Here is a 26,852-nt window from a genome sequence, read left to right as displayed (position 1 = left end):
ATCAAAAGGGTAACGTCAGCTGATTGTGCTCTTGAAGTCAATGTCCCACCCATGAAAATGTGATCCCACCATTATCTTCTCATCTTAACAACGATATCAGTCTGCAAAGGAGTGCTGTAATATTCTAATCAAAGTTGAAAGTACAGTGCCAGTGAGTGAAATAACAATAACCAAGACAAGCAATGTCGGTAAGTGGTTTTTCTTTGCTCATGCGAGCAATTCTTTGGAATAGCCAGTCAAATACTGTACAACGTGTACATGTTTATTGGTGGTCTTGTTTTGACCATGAACATTGAAGTTAGTAGCTAATAGTGCTGCGCTATTAGTACTTTGAGGTTGCTTCGGTTTCAGTTCGATTATAAAAAAAATAATCATGGTTTTCGGTTTTGATCCTTTAAAAAAAAAAATCACATGAAATGCAATATGAAATAATAGCATTACAATGATTTTAGTGCTTTGTAATGGAAATTCCAAAGTCAAGTAGTAAACATTAATTTGTCAAAACATTGAAAATGCTGCTTTGTCTCTCAGTTCCACGTGAGGTAGATATCAATATAAAATAAGAAATTACAATGAAATACAATATTTCCGGTGTGTATATTACTTTTTATTAAATGAGCTTATTCGTTTTAATATCATAATAATATTTTCTCTGCTTAGGCAGTAACAGTCAGCCGGTGGGATCTTGGTTTCAAAGAATTTCGTATTTTTCTGTTATGAATTCTAGCTAGGTGGCTAACGTTAGGCTTAAGGTTAAGTTTAGGAGTCATGTTTAAAGGGGTAGGGATAGCAGACATGTTAAGTAGTTATAAAGTAGCTAAAAAAGTAGTAAGTAGTTGTACATTAAAAAATGTCAAGTTGTCCGTGATGAGATTTGAACTCGCAACCTTTGGATTGCTAAGACCTTCGCATTATATACGGCCACCCACTAAAACCGGACTAAATGAATTCAAGTAATTGACCGACGTTGCAAATAACCAGAAAATATGTCGGTTAATCGCTCAGTACTGGCTAATGATTCAGTCAATTTCAGCAATAAGTTATGAAGACTATGATTTGGTTTAAAACAAGACCATTTAGCAAATATAAAATAGTGCCTGTTCTGGGAACAGCCTGGGCAAGCCTCAGAAATAGTTAAGCTGCGGTTCTTGTATCAGACATGAGAGGGTGCCCTTGACTTATTTCCCCCTTCACATGGTTTTATATATTTTTAATGGTTCTAATGGTGTGAGCTGTGAAAACAAATATTTTTATACATTAATCCATATTGCAGCTCACTAAGGACCTAATGCACCCTACTTTGGAGGCTGAGAGGCAAAGACACAAGAAGAAGAGGTTGGTTCAGAGTCCCAACTCCTACTTCATGGATGTAAAATGCCCTGGTGAGTATTAAGGATGTAGTTTACATCAACTGCCCAAACTATTTACATGTAGTGTTCACACTATTATTAAATTAGCTTTCCAATTTCCCGATCTATAAGAATTATAATAATTTACAACACAAAAAAAATAAAGCATGAAAATAAATAAAGCATTTACAAAGGATTATTAAGGTTACAGAAAAACATATTTGTTTTAAACTTTATTCCAGGCTGCTACAGGATCACCACAGTGTTCAGTCATGCCCAGAGAGTGGTGCCCTGTGGTGGCTGCTCCTTCGTCCTGTGCCAGCCCAGAGGGGGGAAATGCCGCCTCACTGAGGGTAAGAAGACTGTTGCACAATCACATTGCTCAAGAACTTATACAGTAGCATAGGCCCATATCAGTGCTCTATCGGATATCTACTGATTTTTGACTTTACCAGTCCCTTTCTCACCCCTATACAGGCTGCTCCTTCAGAAGAAAGCAACGCTGAGTGAGACTTCAGTAGTGAGCTTTCAACTGTGATAGTCGTAAATTGTGGACCATGGATGTTTTGTAAATTATTACATTATATGGAATGGGGATTATTCAGCTGAGCTGATTGGCAGTGTTTTGTCCTTATGATATAAACAGATTACAATATTGTTCAGAAACAATATGCCTTTTTGTAATGAATAGGTACAATATACTGTATGCTGAAGTGGTTTGTCTCTGTGTTTGACATTTCTATTTTTCTTACTAAATAATCTCTTGAGCCAGGTTGTGTAAAAATTTATTAGACTGAAAGCTGGAAAAGTGAATGAATCATTTCAACACAGACTCAGTCAAATAAGGATGAGAAGCCTTGATTGATTACCTTCACAGACAACAATAAAACCTTTTGACGGTTCACCTTCTGTGGTTTGTGTATTCTTTGGTTTCGAGAGTTCCCCTGACTGAAAGTTTTGTAAAACTGGATCAATACATCAATAACTAACATTATTCTACTATATACAATAAGTATCCATATTTTATTACCTTGATTGAGGCCCCAGTGGTGCTTTTTTTGGTTTAACTTTTAAATATGCTACCACCACAATATAATACCAGGATTATGATTTTACACCTAGGCTAGGCAGCCAAATGCAGAGCTGGGATAGTGGCAGGCATGTCAGGCCATAGTGGAAAGGAGGTGCTATGAAGCTGCATGTCAGCATATGGTGGCACTTTAAGACCATACAGATAATAGGTTAGGTCAGAAGAGGAGTTGTAGTTCCTTGAAAGATTTGTATAGAATACTCTCTTCACATAAAAAATGATTTTTTAAAATTCACTTTGGCAATCCCTCCACCTGAATGATAGTCACAGTATTTTAGCACCACCAGTAGCACCACAGACATGTTCACCATCGTTTCCATGAGTCTTCCTCTAGTGTCAATGACCATGTTAACACACACATATAAACCAAAGGTAGAATATTGGCTCATTTTTAAAAGGCACAGTCCAACCTGTGGATATGTTCACATACATTGTGCATGCACTAAATTACAATGTCAGTTGGTAAAAGCTGATTCCTGTCAACTGTTTGCAAAATAACTCTCGGTGGAGCTCATTAATCATACATAAATGAAGGCCATACATATAACACAACCTATTTCAAAACATTCTTTTGAGTGCACATGTCAAATATGAGTTGTTTTTTTCTATCTTTCTATTCATTGGTTTAAAAAACAAAGGGTACAAGTTAAGTTAAACCCCTTTCGCTGGGAATAAGACTTTACAGCTCAAAATGTGGAATGAAATGTAATATTTATGGAATGTTGCAAGACTTTTATCCTCTCCATCTTCCTCCTCATCTTTATAAGCTGTTGAGCTCTTGCAGTGTTTGATCCAGGACTTGATGCATTCCCAGGTTCTCTTCTTTGGCACCTGCTAATTTTTCTAAAAAATAAATAAAATAAAGACATATTGAAGACATATAGAATGAAACCACACATGACAGGACCATCATACAGTTGATTAATATGAATTAATTCTCCTTAGGTTTGGTAAACAATATTCTACACAGAATCCAAAGCCATTCCTATACAGGATGTACAACTGCTGCTTCCTATCCACTGTGCTTCTACATCTGCATTTGTAAAAAAGGGCTTTCTAAATACATTTGATTGATATTACATACTGTAACTGCTGTGATTGTGTTAAGTTGTTCAATATGCAAAACACAACCACACTAAAGAACACTACCCAAAACAAAAGGCAGATTTGCATTTATAAAACTGATGACAGTAATGAATGGAGTTGCGTGACAAATGTTATGTAAAAAGGATGTGAGGGACACTCAGTGTGAATGAATGCCACACTCCATAAATTCTCACCTTCTTAAAACAGTTGTTTGTCCTATTATAAAGATTGTAATATCAAAACTATTTAATTAAAGAAGGATAGTTGAGATAGTTAGCTTTTAATGGGTTTCATTACACAGTGAGATGGACAGAAGGCACAGAGAAAAGGAGAAAGGGTATTTCAGGAGGCTAACCCCAGGACACAATAGCCTAAAGTGGGAAGGGTGAGAGGACAGACACCCTGGAGGGACAGACACCCTGGAGGGACAGACATCCTGGAGGAAGCAGGAGGCCGGCAGAAAGAAATGTCTACAAGGAGGTCATGTCATTGAGGGCATGATCCAGCTCCTCGCTGATAGCCTTGTACTTCAGCTTCTGAGTGTAAAGTTCATCTGGAGGTCAAAGGGCAGCAGGAAGTAGCACAGGTAAGGCACAAGGAAATCAGCAGCCGAGAGAGGTAGAGGACAGGACAGGGAATCAAAAAGGAAATGGTGGCAAAAAGAGAGGGAAGAGAAAGAGAGGACAGGCATTTAAAGCATTTAAGCCTATATCAAGGTTTCCATAAACGGACTTCATACTGGTAAACCCATTTCATGTGGCTCTAGGACCAAAAATGCTGATCTTAAAGGAATTTGAGCACTCTGTTCTTAGTGCAGACATCAGACACCAAAATAGGTGCTCTTTGGTTAGTAGAAAATGGGCCTACATATTTCTTTACACTGGAGATCAAGGCAGTGTGTTGTATTAGCTTGTCGGAGAAGTTTCCATACGTTTGGCAGGGTACCCTTTTTTCTAGAGAAATATTTCCAACTAGTTGAATTTTTTTATTTTTAGCTGGGACCATGTCAATGTCTAACTGTGCATAATAAGATGTTGTTTCATTGCTCAGGGAGAGGATTAAATATCCAGACCTCTTGACCAAGGAAAAGGCATACAATGGGGAATACGGAACAAGCTCGACATCTTTACTAATTTACTGACATGGAATGTTCTTATTTGAGCAACTCAGCTTTATAAGTCTGAGATGCAACTGAGAACAATGATAAAACGGTTATTTTCAAAATATATAGTTTAATCTTCTGCAATAAAATATGTCTAATTTACAGGAACTTTCTCTCCGCACTAAGGTACGTTTACGTTCTCTTCTATCGAAATGCCATAGAGCAGTTTGCAACAGCGTTTTTAGCACTCATACCTTCCAGGTCATCAATGAACTTTTCCAGTTTGGCCACTGTCCTCTCTGCAAACTCTGCACGAGTCTCAGCCTGAGGGACACACAGGGAGGAGGGTGTCAGAACAGGATGCCGTTTTGACATGGAGCAAATTGGCTTACTACTGTATGAACTAAGAATCCAATAAGATGCCAGCAGCTGCTTACCTCCTTCAGCTTGTCACTAAGAACCTTGATCTCCTCCTCATACTTGTCCTCTTTTTCTGAGTACTGTCAAAAAACAACGACAAAGTCTGTTCCAGGTAAGCTCTGAAATCTTGAACATGTCAGACCATTCATCTCAGAGACAGAAACAGACAGACATGAAAGTGCATAGACAGCGATGATCTTGCGGCACTGTTTGTCAACCATGCTTCGCTGTAATACAACTAGGGTTGCAAAGGGAGGGTATATTACTGGAAACTTTAAGTTTTTAAATAAACTACCAACATTTTGGTATATTTCAATGTTTTTATCACAAACATTTAGTGGCCCTTTTGGGTACTTAAGATTATCACAGGTGTCTGTAATAATCTCTAAGCTCTGTATGGCCTCATCACATGTCAAATATATTAAATAATTAAATAACATGATTTTAAAATAAAAAATTGAATGACAAAGCTGTAAAACATTATCCTAAATGTAAACCATCAACTTCTTGAATACCATTGGTGTTTAATAGGAGGGTTTCAACATGAACTATCCTTCATTTTTACAAACCGTTATTTATTTTACTATGTCAATATGTATTTGCTAATTTTTTGGCGTCAAACTAGTGACAGTTGTGAAAAATGTCAATAGTTGGAAGAGTTACAGAATTAATTGAAAATAATGCCAGTGTTGATTAGATAGTTTTTTCATTAATTTGGCCATTTTCTCTTGAACCATATGGTCTATCTAATAAGAAACTCATGAACAATGTGGACAGATAAAAAAATGAATACTATATGAATAAAACATGTTTTAAATTATTCAAGTATAAATTACCAAAATTCCGATACATATTTTCTGATAATTACTAATTACCAAAATTACTAACTTTTGTAAATTACAGGAAGCTTTGCAACCCTAAATACAACTCTTCAGGTTTGATAAACTGGCTGTGTGTTAGCATGGGTATAAGGAACACATCGTGCTGTGATGCCAACCATGAGAAGGGCAGTGATTTAATCAGCACCGGGCAACTGCTTGAGTGGCTGAGGGAGATTCATGTGGCGTGACTGGCACTAAGCTGGCTAGGTAGGAATGCAGAGAAAGGTCTGTTTTGGTCCAGGGCTATTACACCTTCCTGTTCCATCAACATTATCAGAATGAAATCAACATCCAATTTGTCAGGTGACACCAGGATCTTTGTTCAGATGTCTTTGAAGATAAAAGTGTGTCAAGTAGTGATTATACTAGAAATAACTCCGCTTTCATGTCTGCCATGTCAACTAATGATTTGGGACTGACTTAAGTGGATGCACTTACCCAAAACATGCAGATATCCAGAATAAGTTTTTTTTTTAATGATGTATTTGAATTGGGACTGGTGATCTACACTGCACTTAAACGGAGTTTGCACTCATCAGTAGTTGTCTGTATTTACTTGTATGATGTAAAAGTATGCACACTGACCTTCTCAGATGAGGCTTCTAGGGATTTTAGGTTGTTGGTGACATTTTTCAACTCCTCCTCCAGATCACTGCATTTACTACCGGGGAATAAAGGAAGAAAAGTACTTCGCATTGGCATCTCAATACTTAGATACACAATACTGGAAGGATCTTCACATGTTCATTTCAAGAACCTTTGTTTACCCTCTTATTTTAGTGTAGGGGGCGTGTGCTGCACTTACAGTTCTGAGACCTCGGCCCTCTCCTCAGCTCTCTCCAGTTCTCCCTCAAGGATTACCAGCTTACGGGCCACCTAAGGCAGAGAGATAAACATGTTAGTGGAACAGTATGAGTATGTTAAGGGATACTTCTATGAATGGATTATACCCCAGACAGAACAAACTCTATGGGACCATGTGAAGTCTCACCTCCTCGTATTTGCGGTCGGCCTCCTCAGCGATGTGTTTGGCCTCCTTTAGCTGCATCTCCTGCATCTCCATCTTCTCCTCGTCCTTGGAGGCCCGGTTCTCGATCACCTTCATGCCTCTGATAGGACAGGACACACAGTAATGTCAGCAACACTCAAGATACAATCAATTTCAAGTATCATTTACACAGCCCACCCAATATGGAGGCACATTGAATGGTTTTACACATTCAAGATGGCTTTCCGGAAATATTGCTTTCAGTACGCTATTGAAGGGGCTGGTCATTTGCTAGCAATGGACATGGCATCAAAACCTATAACAATAAATAAAAAATGTCAAAGCAAGCCACATGTGCCTGGTACTATCGAATGGAAAATGGCATACACAGTGCATTTGGAAAGTATTCAGACCCCTTGACTGTTTCCACATTTTGTTACATTACAGTCTTATTCGAAAACAAATGAAGTAGTTTTTTTTCTCCCCTCAAACTACACACAATACCCCATAATTTATTTAACTAGGCAAGTCAGTGAAGAACAAATTCTTATTTACAATGACAGCCTTGACAAAGCAAAAACAGGTTTTTAGACATTTTAGCAAATGTATTAAAAATAACAAACTGGAATATCACATTTACATACGTTTCCAGACCCTTTACTCAGTACTTTGTTGAAGCACCTTTGGCAGAGATTACAGTCTCAAGTCTTCTTGGGTTTGACACTACAAGCTTGGCACACCTGTATTTGGTGACTTTCTCCCCTTCTTCTCTGCAGATTGGCTGGGGAGTGTTCCTGTAGAGCTCTTTTCAGGTCTCTCCAGAGATGTTCGATCGGGTTCAAGTCCGGGCTCTGGCTGGGCCACTCAAGGACATTCAGAGACTTGTCCCAAAGCCACTCCTGCATGGTCTTGGCTTTGTGCATAGGGTTGGTGTCACAGTCTTAGGTCCTGAGTGCTCTGGAGCAGGTTTTCATCAAAGATCTCTCTGTACTTTGCGCCGTTCATCTTTCTCTCGATCCTGACTAGTATCCCAGTCTCTGCTGCTGAAAAACATTCCCACAGCATGACGCTGCCACAACCATGTTTCACCGTAGGGACGATGCCAGGTTTCCTCCAGACATGACACTTGGCATTCAGGCTTCATCAGACCAGAGATTCTTGTTTCTCATGGTCATAGAGCCTTTAAGTGCCTTTTGGAAAACTCCTAGCGGGCTGTCATCTGCCTTTTGGGAGTGGTTTCTGTCTGGGCACTCTACTATAAAGGCCTGATTGTGGAGTGCTGTATAGATTTTGTCCTTCAGGAATATTCTACTATGGGACCTTATATATACACAGGTGTGTCTCTTTCCAAATCATGTCCAATCAATTAAATTTCCCACAGATGGACTCCACTCTAGTTGTAAAAACATCTGAAGGATGATCAATGGAAAGAGGATACACTTAAGCTCAATTACAAGTCTCATAGCAAAGTGCCTATGTAAATAAGGTATTTCTATTTTTAATTTTTAATACATTTGCAAAAATGTCTAAAAACCTGTTTTTGCTTTGTCATTAAGGGGTATTGTGTGTAGATTGAAGAGGAAAAATATTTATTTAATCCATTTCAGAATATGGCTGTAACGTAACGAAATGTGGAAAAAGTCAAGGGGTCTGAATACTTTCCGAATGCACTGTAAATATAAAGATTAAAAGGTGAAAGATTATAAATACGTCCGTTTCTGTGGCTGGCTGGTACTGACCTCTCGCTCTCATCCGCAGCCTTCTCTGCCTCCTCCAGTTTCTGCAGCGCAGTGGCCAGCCTCTCCTGGGCCCGGTCCAACTCTTCCTCCACCAGCTGGATCCTGCGGTTCAGACCCGCCACATCACCCTCCGCCTGGGAGAAGAGAGGGGGATGAGGTCAAATGTTACACATATCAGGATCACACTGACACAGTAACGTGTTGTACTAGAAAGAAGCACATCCTGCTAAGAGGATGTTCCCTGGATGGTACCCTCACATGGTCTCCTATCATTGCTATGCAGATGACACTCAACTACTTTTCTCCTTCTACCTTCCGACACACAGGTGGCGACACTCATCTCTGCGTGCTTGGTAGATATCTCAGCTTAGATGTCAGCCCCCCACCTCAAGCTCAACCTTGACAAGAAGGTGCTGCTCTTCATTCCGGAGAAGACCAACCCGCTCAAAGACCTCTACTTCCAGATTGACAACTCCACAATGGTCCCCCTTCCAGAATGCAGAGAACCTTGGCGTAACATTTACATTACATTTAAATTACATTTAAGTCATTTAGCAGACGCTCTTATCCAGAGCGACTTACAAATTGGTGCATTCACCTTATGACATCCAGTGGAACAGTCACCATGGACAACACCCTGTCGTTCTTTGCAAACATCAAAACAGTGACTCGCTCATGCAGGTTCATGCTCTACAACATCCAAAGAGTACGATCCTAGCTCACACAGGAAGTGGCGCAGGTCGTAATCCAGGCACTTGTCATCTCCCGCCTGAGCTACTGCAACTTGCAATTGGCTGGGCTCCCCGCTTGTTCCATTAAACCCCTACAACTTATCCAGAACGCTACTGCCCACCTGGTGTTCAACCTTCAAGTTCTCCCATATCAACCGCTTCTCCGCACACTGCAAAAATGCCTTTTGTGAACTAACATTCGATCTTGACTTCCTTTCCTCCCCTTACTACCTCGGACTTTGCTGATAGCTACTTTATTGAGGAAAAATGGACTTACTATGACTGTGATGAGATTGTCCCACCTAGTTATTTTAAGATGAATGCACTAATGAGCTGTAAGTTACTCTGTATAAGAGTGTCTGCTAAATGACTCAAATGTAAATGCTAATGTAATGGAAGCCTTCATATGGGGGGGTAAAGACATCCTCGGTCACTCATAACCAAGTGTCAGGATCCAACGACAGGGGAGTACACAAAGAGCCCATATCCTCTTCATGATCCCTTTCCTATAGTAAAATTACCAAATCGCCCTCTAGTGGCCTCATGGGTGAAATTATATTAATATTTTTCAAAATTTTGTAATTAAACAGAAAGTCCGGTGTTTCTATGTCAAACGGTTTTGTTATATTTCAGTCTTCTGTCAAGTATATAAAGTGTAATCTTGGGATGTAAACTCAAAATGTAATACATTTCAACTCTATATCTGACATGGTACAGTTGCCTTAATTTGTTTAAGTCAATAACCATATATGTAAGGTGTATACATTCAAAATAGATTTGTTTAAGACTAACAAGAAACACTCTGTGACCCTGATTTAGCCCACTGCAGTAAAAGGTCAAGTCAACAGAAAATCAAACCTTTATTCCCTCTCTCAGTCCATAAGCATATCCACCTCCCAGGGAGTAGGCCTAATATAGAAACACAGATTTCAGACAAATACAATGGAAGCTCTCCAGCCAACTCTGACTCAGGTCTTACTACTACTACTCCTCACACAGTTCAATACAGCACCCACAGGCCTGCCCTTGGCTTAAAGGGGAAAATGGTAGAAAACGGACAGGAAACCAATCCACACTACATCCTGACCTTCCTCCCTCCCCTCTTTCTCTCACAGTCAGTTCAGGGTCAGAGGAGAGTGCTTTCTCTTTCTCTCTCTTTCTCTCTCCCTTTCTCTCCCTCCCTCTCTCTCCTTTTCCCTAGCCATGCCCTTCCGTAGTCAAATAGCATTCTCTGGCTGCCTGAGACACACACCTTATATGGTAAAACATACTCGAGAGAATGTTTGTGGTGCAGTGCCAAGACGATGTTAGAGAGCGCGCGCACACACACCACACACACACACACACACACACACACACACACACACACACACACACACACACACACACACACACACACACACACACACACACACACACATAGGAAAAAAATGCTAGGAAAAGGAAAGACACCAAGCTAAGGAGGTGCTCTGTTAGTGCTTCCTCTCTCACATATAAATAAGAGGATCCAATTATGAATGGAAGATAGAAGATGTCTAGTGAGAAACTCAACAGACTAAAGTTATGCTAATGGAATGTCTATTATTATGTCATGGCATTAAATACATCAACAATAGTGTATAGAATGAAAAGCGTATCAGTAGTGACAAATGTAGGATCTTTATTATTGTGTGGATAATAATTAATGGACATTTTTGTTGGGGTCGATTCCTTTTTTTGGAAGGGAAAATCAGATCTGAAATTTCAACGTGTAAATTACAAACTTCAGAAGCTTTTTTAACTCCATTAGCTTCTATATATCTGCTGTACCAGCTGACTGTGTTCTGTTTTATTGACGCCGTTTGAGTCAAGCTGGCAGCTCATGACACAACGAAGCCCCACTGACACTAATAACCACTGCCACAGCATCCTTATCAAGCGCCAGCAGCTCACTACAATACGCTTGATATTCCACCAGCATCTGGAGCGCTAACTCGCTGAATCGCTCACTTTGTCCCCTGCTCTGGACAAAGTTCTATCTCCCTCCCTGTGGCCACGCGACCAGAGCCTTTTCATTGGCTGTGATTATGTAAATGCTGAGCCAAAGATGACAGGGATATACCATTTAGCGTGTAATTTTTTTATCCAAAGGGACTTACAACAGTGACTGAATACATTTTCGTATTGATGGCCCCAGCGGGAATCGAACCCAAGACCGTGGCGTCACTAACGCCATTCTCTTATGAATTGAGTTACAAAGAACGAAGGAGGTGAGAGTGAGACATGCATTCATTAGAAAACACATGCCTGTTGTCACTCTCATCCTGAAGAGTCATAAGCATTGAGAGGGAGCGAGGGCTACTGCACATCAGGAATCTAATTATTGCTTCATTTGAGGACAGTGGGGTAATGAAGAGCATAAGGATTGGGTTTCTATGGAAGTGTTCCAGGCTGGAGCTGTGTTATAGTGCTGGTCCAGTCCTGTTGTGATCCCATCTGTTAACAGAGACTTGACATACAAAGACAGCCTCATATAACTAGGCATTTCAGGAGGAGATATGTAAAGGCAGGATATTAAACATCAGCCACGTGCTTCTAATGCAGTGCCACAAGCCTTTTCAATGCAAATAGTACGCTAAATGAACAGAGTGGTCAACTCCATCGTATTTCAGCCACATTCAGACCCTGTCCTGTTCCTCATCCTGACTTAAGCCAGCTTCAGAGAAGGGATGGCTCACTGATTTGTTTATGGGTCTGAGAACATGTGCAAAACAAAAGCCCTGTGCTTCAGCAGGGTCTCGGTTGCTAGCCAACACCAGGAAGTAGTGCCGGTATGCAAATAAGAAAGTGAAAGCTCAATTGGGTCTTAGACTGGAGAGTTAAGTACCAGCAGGTAAAGTAAACATTCTGCCTGTGAAACTATTTACTGGTTTATATATTATGCTGGTCTAAAGCAGTGGACAAGCTTAGGCCTGTCACTATGCGTGGCAGTGGGATCCCTGGTCAACACTAAGTACAAGCCAACATCCACTCCCTCAAATACTGTACTTTCAAGTTCCAAGGGAGGGCCCTGTGCCCAATGAATGCCAAAATGTATTACTGTTAAACTTAAATTTGAATAGTCGTGATACTCCCATGGGGAAAGTCCAAAGTTAGATCTTTTTTTCTTCTTCAGTGGAACCAAGAAGTCATTCTTTCCGTAGCATGCAATGCATCATGGTGCTATTTGTGGCAGGAAACCAGTGGCTAATTACCAGACAGGCCAGTCAACAAATCTAGACCTATTTGGTATTCACTACGGTATATTTACGTGGCTGTCAAAAACATACAGATCTAAGCAAACAAATGTTATTTAAAACTTGGTGAGAGGGATAGACTGCCCAGCTAGCACATTTGTTTCCTTGGAAGTTGTGGGAACGTCCGTTTTTGGTTTCCCATTGGTTCTGGGAACAAAGCCATAAGTATCCTGACCAGTAAAACTGAATGGTTTTGGGGCCTTCCGAGTGACGCAGTGGTCTAAGGCACTGCATCGCAGGGTTTGGCCGGGGGGTCTTTACTTGGCTCATCGTGCTCTAACAACTCCTTGTAGTGTGCCGGGCGCCTGCAGGCTGACCTCGGTCGTCAGTTGAATGCCGTTTCCTCCAACACATTGGCGCAGCTGGCAGATGTTAAGGAGCGCGGTTTGGTGGGCCATGTTTCGGAGAACGCATGACTCGACCTTTGCTTCTCCCAAGCGGGTTGGGGAGTTGCAGCGAAGTGACAAGATCATATTTGGATATCACGAAATTGGGAAGAAAAAGGGGGTAAAATAAAAATATATTTTTATGTTCTGAGGTCGGAAGTGAACATTCAAAGGAAACAAGCACTCATTAAGATCAGGTGTGGCCAACACACCTGAACACACTTAACAAGATAGAGGAGAGAGAGTTTTGTCGATGCGGAGAATGGATTGTATACATTATTCTTAAAACGTTCTCTGAACGTTACTAAAGTTTTCATGTCAATGGTCTTAACGTTCTGAGAACGGAATGTATGTTTTTGTATTCTTAGAAGTTCTCTGAATGTTATTAAGGTTCTCTTGTGGTTTTTATGTAAAGTTTTCTTAACGTTCTCGGAACAATTTGAGAACATGACTTTAAATACAACCATGAGAACACCTGTAGGAAACGTTATGCTGAAGTACGGAAATTCCGACAGACGAACGTTGTTTCTTAAGGGTCTAGAACATGACCAAATTTTAAATGAAATGTAACCATGTTTGAACTTTTAGGAAACGTCCTGTTAAAGTAATGAAATACCAAGAAAATACATTTTTGTCAAGTTCCTTAAATGTGCTGAGAATGTTCCAAAGCCATGTAACTATCCTGCACCATTCCCAGAAAGTTATGTTAAGATTCTATGCTAAATAACCATAGGACAACCACGCTCATATGGTTCTCAGAATGTTATGCGCTAGCTGGGTGTGGTCTGCTCTTTACACTTTTATAATAAGTGATTATAAATATCACATTATTCTAGAGAAGTCTTTTGATAAGAAATATTTGCAGCACCAAAGTCAGTAGCCAACTTCATATAGCAACTGGGTTCTCTTTTAGACTCCCCAGATAATCAGGATGTGTCTGTATCACAGAGTCCAGGCCTGGGAGAAATGTCCAGCATCTGCTTATCTTCCTGCTGATGTGGGCTGAAGCTGCGGCACAGGAAGTGTCGGAGTGGAGCCGACAGGCAGTATCCTGGGCCTGTTCCTCAGGGGCAGGGAGTAGAGAGAAGCTGCGTCTAACCACTGATACTGGGTCAGATACTGTTTCATCCCCCTAATGGTTAAGGCTAGGACTGGGGGTAGGGTCATCTGATCCTAGCTCCGTGGTTTGGAGCACTATGGTTTATATTGAGCCAGAGGCAGTCCCTCCAGGAAGGGTCTGGGAGTGAAGCTAGCTCCGCTTGGGATAGATATCATCCCTCTCCTCTACATACATAGAATATGGATAATAATCTGAAGTAGGCCTAGAACCTCCAACCTAATCTAAATACTGTACATACTGTGAGAACTGTTGATATGAATATATAGAACCTCAATGAAGCATATCTTGTTTTTGTGACCAACTTTTTATTTTGTTTTGACATTCCTTTTTCAGAGGGGGTTTACAAGTACAAAAACAATCAAACAAAATGCATACACAGATAAACCTGACCCATTCCCCCCTTAGTCCCCATCCACTCGCCCTCATCCTCCCTCCCCACCCGGAAACCATGCTTCCCATCCTGAAGAAAGCACGCATGCTTCCCACCCCTTCCCTTCCCATCCCACCCAGCAACCAAGGTTGCTTATCAGTTCATCTCCCTCCCATCCATCCCCTGAGTCTCCTCTTAGAGACTCTCACCTTTACCACCCCTGTCCAGTGGGCCTGAATACTAAGAAAGCAACAAAAGTCTAAATAAATATATATTGTATAATTGGTCTGTATGTGTGGGGCTTTACCTGAGATTGTTTTTTACAACGTCAAGTATTTCTTGATAATCATTCCATGGTGGTTCAACAAAGGCAGAGGGTGTTGTGTGAAGTTAAGTTACGCCTTGCAAGACAAGAATGCCACTTCACTCCAAAATAACATCAAGGCATTCATTTTAGGCCAATAGTCTCCATGTTTAAACTATTCAAAAGAAGATTCATTACCTCAAGAAAGATAACAATGTTCCCTCTTTTGTGCAGCTTGTTCCAATGAAAGAGTTTGTTGTGCCAAGAAATCACCCTGGTTTGCCTCAATTATTCACACATGGGCCCATACACCCTTGAGGTTAGCCACACAAGTGCTTACTCAAGACTCAACCACTTCAAGTCTTTTCATCCTTGAACACAGACTAATGGCTTGAGCTTGAAGGAATAGTTTGGTATTTTGGCGTTTGCGATAGCGCAATGACTGGAAACCTTTGTGAATTACAAACTCCAGAAGCCTTTTTAACTCCTAGCCATTAGCTTCTATATATCTGCTGTACCAGCTGACTGTGTTCTTCCAGTCATAGCGCTAATGTTAGTTATCATTGGTTCGTGAAACTTCCTTTAACTTTTTTCATGCTTGAGAGACATAAAAATGGTATTCACGAGTTTATCTGACTCTGGGGAAGTAGAGAAATGGCTTCATTGACAAAATCCCAAACTATCCCTTTAAGAGGTACATTTCAAATGATTTGAGGCTGAGAAGACTGACATGATGTAAGGTCTGAGTCTGTGACTGAAGAAACTGTGAATGTAATAGCAGCCAGGTTGCAGACTTGGGTTCAGTTCAGGGGATGAAATGAAAATGCATCCCCCACCATGCCTGTTTTTTAAGCTTCTCACAGACCCACTATGGCCTCCCTGCTGTCCAATCATGAGTCAGTACTCATGTCCAATGAGCCCTGAGGTTCTGTCTCTTCTATATGCATCACCATATGTCACTGAAAGCTGCCTCTCTACAAGGCCTATATCTGACAACAACTACCAAGAAGCCATTCGCACACATTTACATCCTGGGCCTCTCGTGGAGGACAATGCTATCCATCAAACATCCATTTCACATCCCTCTTTCTTTTGCTTCCTTTGATGGATTGCACTGAAATGAAGGGGAACCCCCTCCTTTAGCCAGATCCTCTCATTACCTCACCTCTTGCTGCTTTCCCAATCAAGACCTGACAGCTCAATCTCTCTACTCTTATTAGGCCCCCCACAAGTAGCCATTTAATGATTCTATTGTAAATATGTTTTGATGATTCAGACATATTTCAAAAGCTACAGCATTTGAAATACTTTTTGAACCATACAGCTATTTTAAAAGAAACTTAAGTTTGTGCTGGCCCTCCAGATTTACCAATTTTCTATACTAACATCTTGTTCCAGCATTAGACTCATACAAACCTAAATCGGGCCTTATTATTAAGCCTAGTTACAGCGTACTCCTTTATAATGAAAAGGAAATGTCCAAAGAGAGGAAAGGACCATATATTTAGGTCTTGAAAATATATCAATAGTGGATTGTCTAAGACAAAGATGGATGATTCCTACTGTAGCACACATCTGATGATTAATGGGCACGCGCTAGGACCTTTAGCAATTCAGCATTTTTTGGAGACCATTGTGTCTTCATTACCGGCAGATCAATTCATTAACGTGTATCTTCCACACTATTACAGAACGTAACATTTTGGCAGACGTGGTCATGAGGAGAAGGACAGATAAGCGAAGTTTTTAAAAGGAGTAGACAGAGGAAAAAGATAAGTATTCGATTGTCTCACTTTCTCCCGAAGTTCTCGTTCCCCATCCAGTTCTCTCTGTAAAACCTGGGCTCGGTCTTCTGCATCGTCGGCTTGCTGTTGCAAACACTGGATTTTTCTTTTCACAGCGTCCAAAGAATTCAAACCCGACATTCTCGTACTATTCGTTAAAAAATACTTTTGGTTTCGAAAATTGTAATATTGTGCAAAGGTTGCTTTGGTCTATTCAAACAGGATATAATAATAGTACTCAGTCTTTGGAATGGACCGAAAAAGCAGAATATAAATCTTCAAGTGCAGTGCAATAAGAAAAGTTGTATAAACCAAGACAATAGGTTTTCCAGGTGGTTATTTAGTTCAGACTAAGAGTAACTTTTTTTTAAAGTATTCAAATATATACTTTGGAATGAAATATGTATGAACGCATTAGCGAAGCGTTCCAGTTCTGAACGGCAGAGAATAAATAAATAAAAGGAAGGAATGATGAGGAAAGTTCCTCCAATACAGAGAAGTGTGATTCAGATGAGGTCACGGTTTTAGGATAGGCGGGGCGTTCCCGTTCTGCGTGATTCTTGCGGGTGTAGGCAAAGGGGACTTTCAATGAACAGCTTCAATGGCAAGAAATCCATCCATTTTGTAGCCTATAAAGAGTCTTATGTACGTTAACAGTTGCCAATGCCATAGTAAATAATGTATGTTCTTCAAATTCAGGGCTTCAATTTAGTCACCAAAGACAGGGAAAACAGGAAATCCAGTCCAGCAAACATGAGGCTAAAATGTGACACTTAAGTGCCTATAAATAGCTCTTCTCTCTGGTTTGATATGGAAAATTCATACTTGAACTTTAAGAGATTATTCTGAACAATATTCACAACAGTTCATTCTAATTATCTATTACAGTGTACAAAAATTCCAGGTTTTATCAACAGTTGTTAAATCAAAGTCTAAAGCATTTGATTTTAGGCTAAATGTTGTGGTGTTTTCGTGTAGCTCTGGCGACTCCTATTTGTATTGGTTACTGTAACTTGATCGTTGAATACCTCATCAATATGTGTGTGGGTAGCAATACACAAAACAATTCACATGATTCAGTTGTCTATACTCCAGCAAGCAGATGGAATCAGCAGGTTTTGATTTATGTTGTCTCGGGTGAGTGTCTTGTGGAAATGTGGTCGGTACAGCTTCAGCTCTGTGAGTGCCTATGTGAATTCCCCACCGGAAAAGCATTTATTTCATTAGACACCGGAGTGTGGGCCTATCTGTTTGCTTTAGCTGCATTCCTGACATTCCAGAACTGCTGCTCTGCCCTGCTGCTCCACAGCCCTTTTCAACCCGTATCCACTACAGCCCATTCTCTTAAGGTTACCATGCCCCACAGACACAAAGGAAATACCACACGCTTCAGGTTGGAGTTCCCCCTAGGCACTGATCTAGGACCAGCTTAACCTCCCTAAAATCCTGATGTTAAATCATTAGCTGGGAAAATGTACCTTAGACCAGTGTCTAGGGGCAACCTCAAAATACTGTCCATTTACAATGCCTCACAGACACAGGCTAACATTAGCAATCAGCTGTTGTCTGGCTTATAGGCCAGTTATTCTCTGCCTACTCATCTGATTTGGCTGTGTTAATTCAGATGTGTAATGAGTTGACCGTTGCCTCTAATAAATGACATGTGGCGGAGTGTTCAGGAGCATATTTTCATGGGAAGCCTGGCCTAAATTCCCCAGAGCTGCCATGTCAGTCCTGCCTTCCTGCGCCTGGTCAGCCACTTCCTCTCTCTCTGTCTTTCTCTCTCCCCGAGAGTTTCTCTGGGATATCCGGAATCCCAAACAATACGGTCTCCTTGTTGAAGTTGGGGCACACACGGCTCAGATAATCTGACTTTGTTGTTTTATCTACAAACCTCCATCTCTTACGTTCGAGAATTTAAAAAAGTGTTACAGGACCTGTATTGTTACTGCTAATTGTTTTCTTGTATAGATTGTTTATTGTATAAATATTGGTGCTCATTCTTTCTGTCTGCTTGCAGATCTCAGACACCAGGCCTACTGTGTTTGGCAAAATGAAAAAGTGGGTCTGGTATGAGAGATAATATCTCATAATGACAGCAGGATAACATCATTCTAGCCACAGGCAAAACAGACACTGCCTTTCTTTGACGAACAGTCGTTCAGAGAGCACATAACTAATATCAAAAACAGCCTTTCCTCTTATGAAAAGTTGGTGAATTTCTACATTTTAATAGATCATCTTATTAGATAATCAGATTGTGGATATTGAAAAACAACAATATGGGCTTATTCATACTCAACTTAAAAAATATCCATCTAAAGTATGACGAGCACACACTTGATCCTCTTTGAAATGAAGCCTAAGCCTGTATTTAAATGTAACCTTTATTTAACTAGGCAAGTCAGTTAAGAACAAATTCTTATTTACAATGACGGCCTACCAGGGAACAGTGGGTTAACTGCCTTGTTCAAGGGCAGAACAACAGCTTTTTACATTGTCAGCTCAGTGATTTGATCCAGCAACCTTTCAGTTACTGGCCCAACACTCTAACCACTAGGCTACCTGCTTGTAAGTACAGTCAAAGCAGCCACCCAGCCATACATACAGTATCTACTATCCAGGGTTTACCAGCATTCCTGTATGTTAACCAGTGCGGTTGTGTTTAGGCGGAACATAGTGGCTGAGTGTGTATGGGGAGTTGGTGAGCTCATCTTTCAAGACTAGGCGCCCAGAATGATATACACATTATGATCTCCACACAGACAGGCCTGATCAAAGCACACTCACAGCTGGCGCTGGGGCAACGGACCAGCCATATAACTAGAACAAGTAGAATGGATATCACCATTCAAAACAATGGCATGTGGTGGGCAGCCAAGAACATTGCTGACCAAATTTGGTGTAGGCCTCTTAACACAAAGGCCCAGGTCCCAACCAATGATGTATATAAACCATTGATTGCTGATGCTATGCATTGGCCATTAAGAGGCTTTGAAGCCACCGGTTGGCCATATTGGCACTCTCCAGTAGGAGCAGTCCTCTATAGAGCCCCACAGTGGAGGTGTCTTAAATCCTAGTGGTTTTATGGGTATTAAACAGGGAAAGGGTTCCAATTGTTTTCCACCATACATTTGACCCATAGAGGATTTTAGGAACACAAAAATAAGGGCTATGTTTTGTGTAGGCTTATTATGGCGTGACATTTTGATAACTATGTAAATCTCTCTCAGACAAGATAACTTTTATCAATATATTCGGCTCTTATTTACTCTCAGATTCGAAAATGCTAATTAGCATCAAAGTAGACGTCATGTAAAACTACAAATCCCTGCAAGCTCCTGCACGTCATCTCTAGCTGACACCTTTGCTAACAGGTATTGTGTCAATTTAAAACTTGCGCAGAATTGTACATTTAGAGAAATGTTGCCAATTTATTCATTACTACATTTAGCTAACATTAGATAGTTAATCCAGAGATTCTTACCTTTGCCTCAATTCATCAGTCTCATCCAGATCATCATAGCGTTTGTACTTCTTTATGATAGCCACATTAGCAGCTATTTGGCTTTTCATTTTTGAGGTGTAAATACAGGCAAATATATTGATAAAAGTCACCTTGTCCGAGAGATTTACACAGCTATTTGCATTTTTTAAATTTAACTAGGCAAGTCAGTTAAGAACAAATTCTTATTTACAATGACAGCCTACCCAATCCCGGGCACCGCTGGGCCAATTGACTCCCAATCACAGCCGGTTGTGATACAGCCTGGAATCAAACCAGGGTCTGTAGTGATGCCTCTAGCACTGAGATGCAGTGCCTTAGACCGCTGCGCCACTCGGGAGCCCAAATCAAAATGTCACACCATGGTAAGCCTACACAAAACAAAGACCTAATTTTAAGTGTTTCTAAAATCCCTTAAAGGCAAAATGATGGGTGGAAAAAACAATTGGAGCCATTTCTCTGTTTGACTTCTAAGTTTTATGGTTATTATAACACATACTGTGGTACTCTATGGGAATGAATAAAATTGTGCAGTATTTCAATCAAATGTTTCAAGGACAAAATTACATCTATTTAAGTATTGTTGTTGTTGTATTGGAGACAGTAGCATTAGTAATCTAAAAATGTTTTACTTTTAAGAACATTTTTGCTCACATAATATTATTTAAAAGTATACAAAATGGTGTGTGTAATATAATACATGCATAAACAAATGTAGACATTAATACATTAATTTCTATAACTTCCAAAATATTTTTTTAAACGGTGGAAGAGTGCCAAGATGGAAACATGGTGGTTTCAACACATCGCCCCCTATCAGTCATCTAATGTATATATAAATCATCCCAACAGGTGGGAACCATTCCAATAATGCTTAATATTGTAAAGGAGCTGATCGCGGACTAATGGAAACGGAGGGGCGAGCACGCCCCCATCCACATCGATCGGGCTGTAGTGGAGCGGGTCGATAGCATTGAGTTCCTCGGTGTCCACATCACTAACAAATTAACATTGTCCACACACACCAACACAGTTGTGTAGACGGCACAATAGCACCTCTTCACCTTCAGGAGGCTGAAAGGATTTGGCATGAGCCCTCAAGTTCTACAGCTGCACCATTGAGAGCATCTTGACTGGCTGCATCACCTCTTGGTACGGCAACTGTAAGGCCATACAGAGGGTGGTGAGTATGGCCCAATACATAATGGGGGGCTGATCTCCCTGCCATCAGGACCTCTATACCTGATGGTGTCAGAGAAAGGCCCCAAAAATAGTCAGAATCCAGCCACCCAAGACAGGCTGTTCTCTGCTACCGCACGTCAAGTGGCACCAGTACTGCAAAGTCTGGAACCAACAGGAGCCTGAACAGCTTCTACCCCCAAGCCATAAGACTGCTAAACACTGAGCAAATTTTATGTCTTGTGAGCTAAATGTGTTTTTAAACTTCCGGGAGTGTTTACGGTGAACACTGAGGATGTACCCTTGCAGTTTTAGACAGTAGCCAATTGACTATTCTGGCTATTTGATCATAATGTAGGCCTACCAACAAAACCAATGCAGCAAATCCCATAACATTTTTATGTGGAATTATCTTTTGATTTCTATGATATACAGTGCATCTGGGAAGTATTCAGACCCCTTTACTTTCTCCACATTTTGTTACGTTACAGCCTTATTCTAAAATGGATTACATAAATATTGTTAATCCTCAATCTACACACAATATCTCATAATGCCGAAGCGAAAACAGGTTTTTAGAAATGTTTACAAATCAGGCATCTATGGTCGAATTGCTGCAAAGAAACAACTACTAAGGGACACCAATAAGAAGAGGAGACTTGCTTGGGCCAAGAAACACGGGCAATGGGCATTAGACCGGTGGAAATGTGTCCTTTGGGCTGGAGTCCAAATGAGATATTTTTGGTTCCAACCGTCATGTCTTTATGAGATGTGGTGTGGATGAACAGATGATCTCTGCATGTATATTTCCCACCGTAAAGCATGGAGGAGGATGTGTGATGGTGTGGGGGTGATTTGCTGGTGACACTGTCTGTGATTTATTTAGTATTCAAGGAACACTTAACCAGCATGGCTACCACAGTATTCTGCAGCGATATGCCATCCCATCTGGTTTGGGCTTAGTGGGACTATCATTTGTTTTTCAACAGGACAATGACCCAACACACCTCCAGGCTGTGTAAGGGCTATTTTACCAAGACGGAGAGTGATGGAGTGCTGCGTCAGATGACCTGGCCACCACAATCCCCCGACCTCAAACAAATTGAGATGGTTTGGGATGAGTCGGACCGCAGGGTGAAGGAAAAGCAGCCAGAAAGTGCTCAGCATGTGTAGGAACTCCTTCAAGACTGTTGGAAAAGCATTCCAGGTGAAGCTGGTTGAGAGAATGCCAAGAGTGTACAAAGTTGTCATCAAGGTAAAGGGTGGCTAAGAATCTCAAATACTTTTTTGGTTAATACATGATTCCATATGTGTTATTTCAAAGTTTTGATGTCTTCACTATTATTCTACAATGTAGAAAATAGTAAAAATAAAGAAAAACCCTTGAATGAGTAGGTGTTCTAAAACTTTTGACTGGTAGTGTACTTAACCCACGCGCCCAACCTCCTCCTAGTCCCCTTCCTCCTAACACCACCCAGTGGGTGTGTAATAGGGGCTCTACCCAGGGTGCTTTGCTGCCCACTCACGTCTGTGGCGGTCTTCTCAGACTGTTCCAGTTTCTCCTGGGCGTCTTTGAGGGCCTCAGAGTATTTGTCCAGCTCGTCTTCAGTCCCCTTCAGGTTCTTCTGCAGGCCCAGCAGCTCATCTTCCAGCTAGAGCAGGGCAGATGTTTGTTAGTTAATAGTTCACACAGTTAGCTCTCTCTCTCTCTCTCTCTCACTCACACACACACACACACACACACACACACACACACACACACACACACACACACACACACACACACACACACACACACACACACACACACACACACACACACACACACACACACACACACACACACACACACACACACACACACACACACACACACACACACACACACACAAGCTCTCCTGCATGCACACACTCACAAACTTGAGCGCTAAATTGGTGTCGTTTCTTCGTTCAGTATATTAGCCTACTTATCTTGCTTTCTTATATTTCTATTATGATAACTCTTATTATATCACCGTTTTATCAAAGTCAACGTAAGGTTTTTAGTATCAAGTTTCCATCATATGTTGCCGTTCTTGTTTATCTTCTTTAATGAATTAATAAAATGTGAGATTGTGTTTTCAAATTTCTACAAGAAAATATGTTGGTATGGGTAGGAATGTTTATGCTTTGTTCAGTTCTGTCCTTCAGTTACACATCTAGCTGTAAATCCCCCAAATGCAGCTCACTTTCCAGTCCATTTTCCAGCTCACACTCTCAAACACCTAGATCCCCTGAATGCAGCTCACTCTCCAGATTCCAATCACCTGAATTCTGATCACCTGTTCACATACCTGTATGTCATTATCACACACTATTTAGGTCAGTTCTTTGCAGCCCATCGCATCACTAACGACGCTTTTTGCCCATTCCCTGCCTGTACTTTAGCCAACGGCTACAGGACCACCATTGCTACGGTAAGGCTGAGAAGAGTGCCTTTCACATTACCACAGTAACCTTCCTAGGGTTCGTGCTGACACCAGGAGGGGTCAACATGGACGAAGGCAAAGGTACGGCTGTGCTTAACTGGCCCAAACCTACCACCGTAAAGGAACTACAATGTCTCCTAGGATTCTCCAACTACTACTGCCGGTTCATTCTGGAACTGCAGCAGCACAACCACTCCTCTCTCAGCTCTCACCAGTCAAAAGCCATACCCTCCAATGGACCGACACTCCCCTTACTGCATTTGAGACCTTGAAATGCCTCTTCACCTGTGCACCCATCCTTCGGCAGCCAGATCCTACCCTTCCTTTTGTTCTGGAGGTGGATGCATCGGAGGTCGGCGTGGGAACGGTTCTCTCTCAGCGGGTCGGGACACCTCCCAAATTACTCCCATGTGGCTTCTTTTCCAAGAAACTGTCACCCGCGGAGAGGAACTATGATATTGGGAACCGAGAGCTCCTCGCCATTAAGCTGGCCATTGAAGAGTGGTGCCACTTGTTAGAGGGAGCTCATCACCCATTCCTTGTCCTCACCGCCCACTGCAATTTGGAGTACTTAAGTGCTAAGAGGCTCAACCCCAGACAGGCTCGCTGGGCACTCATCTTCAACTTCACCTACTGTATCTGCCAAGCAAGAAAAATGTGAAGGCTGATTCCTTATCCCGTCTACTTGACACCCCTTCCTCTAACCCAGCTCCTGAGCCCATCCTGCCTCCATCTTGTGTTGTGGGACCCATACAGTGGGAAATCCAAGCAGCCGTCCAGGAGGCCCTATGCCATGAACCAGCACCTCCCGACACTCCTGCAGGCAAAGACCTATGTTCCTGCATCCGTCAGACCCCAACTAATGCAGTGGTGCCATACCTCGCTGAGTTCTGGCCATCCCAAAATCACCCGGCCCACGGAGCTACTGACACGCAAGTTCTGGTGGTCATCCTTAACAGCTGACGTCCGAGATTACGTTCTTTCCTATCCCGTCTGTGCTTGGACAAGGAGCCCTCGCCAACTACCTACCGGTAAGTTCGAGCCTTTACCTGCACCAAAGAAACAGATCCCCTGAATGCAGCTCACTTTCCAGATTCCAATCACCTCAATTCTATTCACGTTCGCACACTTGTATTTCATTAACACACTATTTAGTTCAGTTCTTTGCACCCCATCACGGAGGTATTGTTTTTCCTGCGATTTACTCCTCCCGTGTATGAGTTTTTGCCTGCCTCACTAACAATGCCTTTTGCCTATTCCCTACCTGTACTTTAGCCTATGGATTTATAGGACCGATGTGTCTACCCAGAATCCATCTTGATATTCAGGGGACCTATTTAGCAGCCCCAATGTTACACCTCTATGATTTGATGGTAAAACATTAAATAAATGAATGCCTATAAAGTTATAACTCTGCAGCTGGATTGATCATCTGCTCAAAGCAACAGGGATGAGAGAAATCTACAATGTGCATGGTAACTTCCCTCAGGGTGTTGACAGTGGATTTCAGTTTTTGTCAGAACAATAAAGCGCTAGCTAGCATGCAGAGCCTGCACACACTGGGGGCTAAGTAGTAATCAGAGTTCCCCCTGTGCCTTTGGGGCTCTGAAGTGCTGATAATCCCTGATAATTCCACACGGCCATCTCCTATTGTCTAAAAATACAGCTGATATCCTTGGTTGACTGTGTTCTCTCAGGCAATGGAGACGCATGTCAGGCACTTGGATGGACTCCCGTACAGATGCCCTTGGTCTACCAGTGGTACTCTGCTACAGCTATACCTCTCCAGAGCCCCGTCACGAACCTCCAAACTCGGGGTGAATAGGATCTGGGGCCTGGGTCCATCTCTGTGGAATTGTAGGACCCCGACCACCACTGGGCTTATCCTGATTTGGGGTGAGCCTTGCCAACAGACCATCAAGACGATGCTGCATCCAGCACCTATTTGTCCTTTTTTAAATATTTTTTTCAGTTGGCATCAGTTTAGTCCAAGCCTGGGGGATAAAGTACTCGGATCATCATTCATCTTTGGACTATGTAACTAAAGCCATATTCGGAGGTTATACTCCGTTTTAGCTGTGTTTTATTGCTCTTGTCAAGACCCAGTGGTACTGTGTGTTGTCCATTGAAGGAGTTGTCACCCGGTCCTCTTTCCCTCCCAAGGCTGCTGTGGGCTGTTGGTAAGGAATCTTTCCTCATAGGTCAACATCATCTTTCATTTGTTGATTTAACCTAAACACTTCCACTGAGCTGTGCTCTGGTCAGCTGCAGACATTACAGGCATATGCACACTGGGTCCACTTTGATTCTTTCATTAACTTTGATTGACTTGGTCTCACATCTTTTATTACAATTCCCTAACAATACATTTGCTAACACTGTCAATCTTTGATTTGGGTCTACACTTTAATCAAACCTATTTGCATTGGATTAATTACACACAATTTTCCCCGAAATACATCTGGTATGGAACAAATGTTTAGATTGGCTTACAGAGTGTAGAGCAGTATGAGACTTCAGAGCCCGTACATGGTTTGAATTTATCTCTTGTGATATCCCTTTATGAACATAGCTTTTGATTAAATCCTGCATTTTATCCTTCTGTAGCTAAGTGCCATTTTACTGTGTCAACTGAGTGATGTTTCATAGATTCATCTGCATGTCTCTTTCTCAACTCACCTGCTTGCACTTGTCCTCTGCTGCCTTCTTGTCGGTCTCAGCCTCCTCTGCACGGTCAATGGCGTTCTCCTTGTCCAGCTTCAGCATCTGCATCTTCTTCTTGATGGCCTCCATAGTGCCTGGTTAGTGTGCTCACTGAGAAGAGAAATGTAGCTGAGAAAGTTGTTACCCCTGTAGTTTGAGATAGAGCCTGTCCTATGCAGTAATGGAGTGACTACTAGATCCTGAGTCCACAAGTCAAAGGGCTAGAGAAACAGACAGAGGTAGAGAAAGAGGGAGCGCAATGGAGTGCGAGACAAGAGGCTGCAAGCGCAGCACAGAGGGATGCAGACTTGAGCCTAGGGCTGCTGTCAATGCTTTAAACTCCCAACCAAACCTGAGTGTAGTCTCTGATGC

At 41.7% G+C, this 26,852-nt stretch overlaps 2 protein-coding genes across 6 annotated transcripts; one reads left to right on the top strand and one right to left on the bottom strand.

Moving 5' to 3' along the window:
* Positions 1-2,251, top strand: LOC123998914 (40S ribosomal protein S27-like). Of its 2 annotated transcripts, XM_046304159.1 has the most exons (4): positions 15-188; positions 1,274-1,382; positions 1,592-1,702; positions 1,827-2,251. In XM_046304159.1, exons 1-4 carry the CDS (start codon positions 183-185, stop codon positions 1,853-1,855), a joined length of 255 nt encoding a protein of 84 aa, XP_046160115.1. In that variant the 5' UTR covers positions 15-182; the 3' UTR covers positions 1,856-2,251. The 2 variants fall into 2 exon arrangements, with proteins under 2 accessions (XP_046160105.1, XP_046160115.1); XM_046304149.1 differs by lacking the exon at positions 1,827-2,251 and having other exon boundaries at positions 1-188; positions 1,592-1,755.
* Positions 2,119-26,852, bottom strand: tpm4a (tropomyosin 4a). Of its 4 annotated transcripts, none has more exons than XM_046304106.1 (9): positions 26,457-26,846; positions 22,836-22,961; positions 8,656-8,789; positions 6,920-7,037; positions 6,734-6,804; positions 6,514-6,589; positions 5,065-5,127; positions 4,882-4,951; positions 2,119-3,282 (listed from the first exon to the last, which is right to left on the bottom strand). In XM_046304106.1, exons 1-9 carry the CDS (start codon positions 26,568-26,570, stop codon positions 3,200-3,202), a joined length of 855 nt encoding a protein of 284 aa, XP_046160062.1. In that variant the 5' UTR covers positions 26,571-26,846; the 3' UTR covers positions 2,119-3,199. The 4 variants fall into 4 exon arrangements, with proteins under 4 accessions (XP_046160062.1, XP_046160070.1, XP_046160075.1 ...); XM_046304119.1 differs by lacking the exon at positions 2,119-3,282 and adding an exon at positions 3,786-4,078 and having other exon boundaries at positions 26,457-26,852; XM_046304114.1 differs by lacking the exons at positions 22,836-22,961; positions 26,457-26,846 and adding an exon at positions 16,635-17,125.

Source organism: Oncorhynchus gorbuscha, linkage group LG02 (assembly GCF_021184085.1).
Source record: "Oncorhynchus gorbuscha isolate QuinsamMale2020 ecotype Even-year linkage group LG02, OgorEven_v1.0, whole genome shotgun sequence".
Lineage (NCBI taxonomy): Eukaryota > Metazoa > Chordata > Actinopteri > Salmoniformes > Salmonidae > Oncorhynchus > Oncorhynchus gorbuscha.
This window is presented reverse-complemented; position numbering and strand designations above follow the sequence as displayed.

Excerpts from the sequence above, each read along its gene's own strand:
- tpm4a (XM_046304119.1), bottom strand. The coding sequence starts at position 26,570 with ATGGAGGCCATCAAGAAGAAGATGCAGATGCTGAAGCTGGACAAGGAG. Across the intron at positions 7,038-8,655 it reads GCTGCGGATGAGAGCGAGAG|AGGCATGAAGGTGATCGAGA; the intron begins GTCAGTACCAGC and ends CTGTCCTATCAG. Across the intron at positions 6,590-6,733 it reads AGGGCCGAGGTCTCAGAACT|TAAATGCAGTGATCTGGAGG; the intron begins GTAAGTGCAGCA and ends ATTCCCCGGTAG.
- LOC123998914 (XM_046304149.1), top strand. Across the intron at positions 1,383-1,591 it reads CATGGATGTAAAATGCCCTG|GCTGCTACAGGATCACCACA; the intron begins GTGAGTATTAAG and ends ACTTTATTCCAG.